The following is a 7,578-nucleotide window of genomic DNA, read 5'->3' as shown; positions in this document are numbered from 1 at the left end:
TGCTGCTGCTGCTGTTGTTGCAGCTGCAGCTGGAACTGGTGGTCGGCGGACGCCGGGACCTGGCCGGCGTACGTGACGGTCGGCGCGAAACTGACGCTCTGCAGCGACACCTGGTTGATCGGGGCGGCGATCTGGTTGGCCGCCGCCTGGAAGTCGTAGCGCTGGACGGCCGCCGGCGGAGCGGCGTACGTGCGCCCGTAGTTCGGATCGAACCCGATGCCGGCCGTCTGGACGTAGCCGTTCGGTTGGTAAGCGGCGTAGCCCTAAAACGGCACAACAAACACAACATCAGGTAAGCTCTCTCCCGGGGGGCGCGGGGGGGACTGTGTTATTGCGGGGTTATCGTGTATGTGTGCGTGTAGGTGTGTTAGGTGGTCGCATGCAGGAGACAGCAGCGCGCGTCAGTGTCGCCCGCGCCCGCGTGAGTGGTTAGAAGTAGTGATTCGGGATCGGCAGGACAACACGATCGTACGGATCGTACTGCGCCGCCAGGTGGCGCTGCAGCTGCGGCGGTTGCTGGTGGTGGTGGTAGTCGTGGTAATGTACCTGCGGCTGGAACTCCAGGGAGTTGAGGGGCGTGATTGCGGGTGTGTTCTGTGGGATCTGCTGGATGAACTGGTTCTGCCAGCCCTGCGACGGGTCGGCCTGCCACGTCGGATAGAACGCCATCGGGGCCTGCAAGGAGAAGAGGAGACACGGAGAATTAGTCGCGGTGCAAATTTTGTGATCAGCTTCAAGTGTCCACCCCCCTAGATTTGGGCTGCATATCCTTATATGCCCCACATCGCCAGCCCGCTCGGTGCTTTCTCTACGTCGTTTTTCTTGAAGAATGTTAATTCAGCCATTTCTATGCAAACGAGAGTGACTACGCCACACGCCACGCCGGGGACACCGACCACCGACGGCCATTATTAGCGCTCTCTTCCCGGCCTGTCCCCGGACACTCTAGCGGGACCGCGAGCGCTACACAAAAACGGAGGAAGGAAGCGAAGAATCGCGCCACTTTGCATCTATTTATTGCGCCGCCCGCCGCCGCCAGCCAGTCTGCAATAATTTATTGCGAAATTTGCATACATTTGACCATCACCTTCGGCTGGCCGGGGACCCAAAACCGACGGGGGAGTAATATACACGCATACACAGGGGGTCCCGTCAGTGCGCGCGCCACTTGTGCGATATCTCGACGACGACGACGACCAGAGAGTCTAGTGAGGGCCCCAACACAACACCGGAAGATGATGCTTATCTTCGGTTCCTCTCTCTCGCTTTTTGTAGTGGCGACAGGGACATTAACCCAGGGGGTCCTCTGGTCTCCCGGAAGGGCGACCCAACTGTTTTCCAACTGGTTGGTCCCTCGTTCTCAAGCCCCCTGTAAACTGCGGGGTCTGGCATGACCTCAGCTTTCATTGAAACAATTTAACCTTCGCCCTGGCCCTACAACGACTTGCATCGCCGACGAGAATATTGGAAGTCCCCCGCTGGTCACTAAATTCGCCAATTGGTTCACCATTGCCCAATGCCCCTCAGGGACGCCTCTGGGTCACAGGGATACCACCATCTTCCAGACCCCACACAAAACGAGGTACTAAGTGTACTAGGTACTGTGTACTAGGTTGATCAATAGGTTGCAATCCTCAATAACAGAGGGCGCTGCTGCAAACAATTTTTTTTCATTGGTTTTTGGTTGTTTTTACACTCTTCATATCAATGTATGTGAAGTTTCATTTCAATCAGACACTTAAGGCCCCCACACACAGGGAACGTTACGTGCGTTTCGACGCGACGCTTTTTCGGACCTTTCACACCGGTTACGAACGGCGGCGACAGGCAACGGAAAAGTCTTTCGCCCTCTCGTTCGGGCGAAAACAATTAGACATCTCACAAGTATCATAAGCATGCAAAATAATTTTAACTTAATTATTACTTGTAATACAAACACAAATTCATCATGAAACTATTTTAATTCTCGCACCAAAAATTCAATGTGTCTTGATCTTCCAAATATAAACACAAATAATCTGTCAAAACACAAGACTTCGCCCCACTCACCCAAAAACCAAGTATACGAACCTTGGCCAAAGTTTTTAAGCGACACAAACGGAGCGTTGTCTTTTCATACAGATTCGTCGTCGTCGTATGAAGTTTTCGTCGACGCCGGTGTGAAGGGTCCCATAGAATCCCATGCGAGACAACGTGTCGTTCGCTACGTTACGTTCATTTCATTTTGGTGTGAAGAGGCCTTCAATTATTCTTTTACAAGACATTATAGTATCGGCGTGTCACGGTATTTTTTACAACGGAAAAATCAAGTATCGTACAGTGATTTAATTTTTATTTTCCGAAAGTTCAAAAACAAAAGAAAATGTTTGAGCGAATATCGAAAGTCTGCAAGGACTCTGCGCCTTCAATAAGTACAGTAGTTGAAGACGATCCACGTCAAGGACGCCCAGAAACAGCTTTTGAAATAGGCCAAGGACGTGTTAGCATCAGCTTTTTAGGATGCGGAAGGAATTTTCTTTGAGGATTACTTGCAAGCTGGTAAAATAGTGAATTCTGAATCTTCCATCTGTTTCCAGAACTTAAAAAAATCATGCGTTTTTCATAGAATGGTGACGTCATAACAGCTGCTGAAGCCTATTTTGAAGCACTTCCGGTTACTCACCTCAGGGATGGAATTCTTAAATCGGTGTCTCATTGGAACAAGTGTATGGATGTTCCGGGAGACTATAAAAATGTGTTCTTCTTATCGAGGCTTGCAACTTATTCAGCAACCTTGTAGACCGAAAACATTAAACTGGCCCCGGGCACAGCCGTCACTGCCGGCACGGCGGAGGCCGTCGTTCCCCGCTTGCGGCATAAAACGGGGTGCAATAAAATTTTAATTGATTTCATAAATTACACTCTCTCCCTTTCTATCTCTCCCCACCGGTTGCAGCTCGGCGTAGCGTCGTGTCTGGTGACTTCCTTGATTGTGTCTCATTATCGTCGCGGCAGATGATTCTTCATTGGGGGCGTTTGACAGCTCCAACAACACGAAGAAGTAGTCCTGCCCATCTGGCCGTCATATGGGATTGTCAGGCAATTGGAACTCTTTCTTTGGAGTACGTTAGCACGTGGATCGGCTCAGGCGCGCACGATCTCTACGTGTCCCAACTTGGCCCCGTTGGGACAGGTGCAATTCGGGAGCGGTGCCCGCAGGTTCTCGGCTCTATTGGTTGTGCGAGAAGTTCCACAAAAGTTTGCCGGGTCCATGAGGTCCACACAACAATCGAGCAGCTCCATGAGATTAGCTGAGGGGTCAGCGCAACGACGCCGAATGAATGGCACAAAGGCCCTTTCTTCGCGTCACCGGGAAAACGGGAAGATAAAGCACCAAACTCCAGCGGGACGTGTGTGTGTATGTGTGTGTACACGCAAAGTTATCACACACCACCCCGAGGGTAACCTCCCGGCCGGCCGCCGCCCGGCACGCCATAAAAGGAACCGAAAGGCCACACTGGGGAAAAAGGCCAAAGAAAGCCTGCGCGGGCCGCGGGGAGTGCAGCAGTCGATGCAGCGACGAAAACTGCACATAAACGCACATACACACACTCATTTTGGCGGCCAACCCGCCACCGCCACCGTCGGGACAGACGGGCGGTGGGCCTCGTGGCGCAGCGCAGCAAGAGGAAGTTTTGCGCCAGACAATGGGAGCATAAATTACGTTCCAGTGACTTTGTTTAATTTATTACAATTGAATTTTCCTCTCTCGCCCTCTCTTTTTCGCTCTCCACTCCCCAGTCGCTTCCCTGGCAACGGGGAGGCCCCCAAAAGGGCTGCCGCCGCGGCAGTTGTTGCAGGTTGACTGCGTCCGCGAGGTAGGTGCTGCGGGAACATTCGGTGTGGCGTTCGTCAGTCGGTGGTCATAATCTGGTACCTGAATCACCGGAGAGCAACATGCCCATAAGTCATGGTTCATAAAGGGTGCGTGTCAAATATAATATTTCCTTCAAACCTTAGTATCCAAAGTCCAAAGTGCAAAATCCAGAACAGCAAAGACCATAGTCTGGGAATTATTGTATAAGTGAATCTACAATCGACATCTTGAAAGCATTTATGACAACCCTGCATTGGGGTTCTCTTACTTCACTTTTCCTTGCCAGTGGAAATCTTCGCCCAGGGCCTTAACGCTCAGGGTCCCCTCGAACGACAATTGGCTTCAGTTAACAAATAGTAGAATTAAAATTAGAATTAAAAGTTAAATTAAGCTAGAAGTAGTTTAGTCACATCGTTACAGAAAGCAACAGACATTAACATTGTCCCCGGTGCAGGCCAAGACCGCTCAGCGGTTGTTGCCGAATGAAAAGAAAAATAAGAATTAAGTGAGTATGTAAAAAAGAGACGAATGTGAGGTTATTGCAGCTCAAAATCTCTATGAAACATAAGAAACAGAAACCTGTGACCCTGGACCCTGGACACGGACAGGTCTTCAAATCGCCACCTTTATGAAACCTCGTGGAGAAAAGTCGTGAATTTCATTACGAACAATTCATCCGTACGAGGACCTTCGACAACAGGAACCAATCTTGGTATCCAAATACTGTGGCAGAAGTTTCTTTTTGGATTTAGATCTCCACGTCAACCGTGCGGTGCTTCTTGCAGTTCTTGAGGGAAACAATAACGTTGCACTCCTTTTGCTGCATAATAATAAAAAACCCAAACAACAAGCGCGATTTTTCTGTGGTATTTTTACCAACAATGAGGCCAGTGTGCGTATCCTGTGAGCGCCCAACATTGATAGGATTTGAACAGGATTTTTGAGGCAATCGATGGACGACATACTTTTCTTTCAGACAATTTTGACTCGCCATCGTCGAGCTTTGCCCACTGTCCACGGCTGGCTGTGGGTTTTTCGGGGCGGTGCGAGCCGCGCTGTCGTCGGCAAAGTCGTAATTTATCGGCGGCGGAAGGCAAAAATAAAATCACCAGTGGAGTGGATGTAACGATGTTACAATCTTCTTACTCACACACGGGGGCGATCGAAACTATTGTTTCCTCCTGAGCGCTGGGGGGGCGCGTTTCAGTTGGTTGCATATCCCGGCACGGACACAGGTAACGGGTGGTGTTCACTTCTTAGATACATTCGTTGCCGGCCTTATCGTAAGATTGGATCGCTGCGTGCGTGTATGTGCACATTTCCCACCGCAACACACAACACCATTCATTGTTGCGAGCTCGTTTTGTTTTTAAAATTTATTTCTCGTGGCCACAATTTACATTTTTGTGGTTTATGGGACGAGGCGTTCCGAGTCACCGGACAGTGAGAGTCCGAAAGAAAGAGAGCGAGAGAATGTGTAAGAGACAGTGGGAATATTTAAGATATTTTTATTCACCTACTTAAAGTGAAGTGCACGTGTCCCCCGCGACGCCCGCGTTGGAAACAATCAAACGTAAACAAAACAGCAACGACGCATAAATGGGGCCAAGTCCTCGAGAAATGAGGACGATTAAATGGCTGCCATATTTTAGCTGCGCCGCGGAGCCACCCCTTCGGGGAGCATCCGCCGCGCGGCTGTGAAAATGGGGAAAAATTAGAAAATACAAACGCAAATCGTGGCGTAGCACCCTGAAAGATTTATTCCACCCGCACCCGCACCAGGGTCCACCATCAACAAGGGAGATGGCGAGGCGAGCGAGTTCCGCCATCGGAAAATCCCGCGTAATGGAATAGGCGCGGCGGCGGCGAAAACAAAACAACGAGATAAAAATACTTATCCCAACATCCATCAGCCGGTTGCGATGGGGCGAGAGAGAAAGAGAGAACGAGTGGGACGGTGGCCAAAGGACACCGCGGAGTAGTGCGTCGTGCCGAATGACAAACCACTTCACTGCTGTCTCTCTCTTTCTCTCTATTTCGTTTTCTCTTTTCGCTTCCGTCTCAAAGAATTGTCATTTTGGCGATGTAGAAAGCGTGCCACTTTATCAACTACTCTACTAAGTTGTTCAATATGTTTCAATTCACCGAGTCACAAGAGCATTTTGAAAATGGTAAAAATCCGCGAATTAAAGTTCGAATTGTTGGACTATCCATCGTATTTACCAGATTTGGCCCCTAGCGACTTCCATCTGTTTCCAGACCTTAAAAAATCATGCGCGGATAGTGATTTGCCTTAAACGTCTTGGAAAGTGCCCAGCAACTTCCGTGACCTTGCCTACATTGAGGCGCTTTATTGCAGGTCCGATACTTCAATACGTCAGCGTTGCCTAGTACCCCTGGCCTTCCCTACTGACAATCCTTATAAATTTCTAATTCTTGACTCCCCATGCTACCTACTTTACTATTCTGGGACAGTTCAATCCGATCAAATACATGCGTGAGGTTCATACGTCATACCTGAGATACCTTCGCCGATTGGCTTTGCACTGATTTGGCGTAAGTGGACCTCTGAAAAACTGCATAGGAAACAGTCCCCAGTTTTCCCATTTTCTTCCGGAAAACCTCGTCATACAACGCGATGGATGACGCCCGGCCGATAAGTGTTACGTGACGTCACCGTGAAGTCCCGTCTGTTTACTGTGTTCTTAGTGACGGCGAACCACGCACACCTCGCGTGGTGGATATTCGTAGATCCTACAACACGTAGATTCCCGCACACTTTTGGCCACCACTCGCCCTCTCTCTCTCCGCGTCTCTCCCGCGCACTGTTTGTTTATCTGACATTCCAAGAACGCAAGAGATCCACGCGGCAGCTCGAAGAACGAAGCAGCGTAAACATCATCGTTTGTGCTGTGTTGCCTCCAAATAATGCAAAGCAAACATTGATTACCCGACCGGCCGGTGGTGGCCACATGTGTGCGCCCGTATGTGTATGTGTCATCCAACTGTGAGTCCCCAACATCCTGAATGTCCTCTGTCCGAGGAGACCGAAGACCAGACGCGTTGGGCAGAGGAGAAATTAGACAGAACTTGCAAAGCGATCGACCGCCGTCTTCTTCCGGTTGCCGGGGGTGCCTCTAGAGCCCCCCCTCCCCCAGGGAATCCTACCGTCAGCTAGCGACCTCTGGCGGACGAATATTTTATATAAATTGCTTATTATGCACGCCGGCAATATAATCATAAATCATAATAAGCACCGAGAGGGAGCCCCCGTCGCCCCCGCTCGCTTCAGACCCCGAACGTCCCTCCGGGAGGCAATCTTAGACTCTCTCTCTCTCTCTCTCTCTCTCTCTCTCTCAGAGAGAGAGAGAGAGGGCCTACTGCAGCGCCACTTATCAGCTAACGACGGGTCGGTCGCTGCTGCTGTTGATAGCGCGCGCCGATGATGACGAGGCTCCTGCTGATGATGATGATGATGATGGTCATCGGGTGAGGGGTGGGGGTGGTGGAAAATGCATGCCGCTTCCTCGCAACCCTCACCCTTCGAACCATCGAGTGGGGTTTCTTCTTCTGCGCCACGCTGAAGGCCACGGCCGGTCACTCCTTGCCGTCCTTCAACTTCCAAAGCGAGAGAGAGAGAGGGAGAGAGAGCGAGCGAGATGGCGATTCCTTTCCATGGCGCACGTCAATTGCGCACTTTCGATCGAGACATTATGCCCCCC

The 7,578-nt window shown here is 50.5% G+C and overlaps 1 protein-coding gene across 1 annotated transcript in view; it reads right to left on the bottom strand.

Annotated features, from left to right (window-relative positions):
- The window catches only part of LOC131215354 (methylcytosine dioxygenase TET), a 141,583-nt gene that overhangs the window by 5,618 nt on the left and 128,387 nt on the right, over positions 1–7,578 (bottom strand). The window contains 2 exon segments of the mRNA XM_058209741.1: positions 4–263; positions 547–675. Of these exon segments, the coding sequence (XP_058065724.1) occupies positions 4–263; positions 547–675 (389 nt within the window).

Source organism: Anopheles bellator, chromosome 1, assembly GCF_943735745.2.
Source record: "Anopheles bellator chromosome 1, idAnoBellAS_SP24_06.2, whole genome shotgun sequence".
Taxonomy (NCBI): domain Eukaryota; kingdom Metazoa; phylum Arthropoda; class Insecta; order Diptera; family Culicidae; genus Anopheles; species Anopheles bellator.
This window is presented reverse-complemented; position numbering and strand designations above follow the sequence as displayed.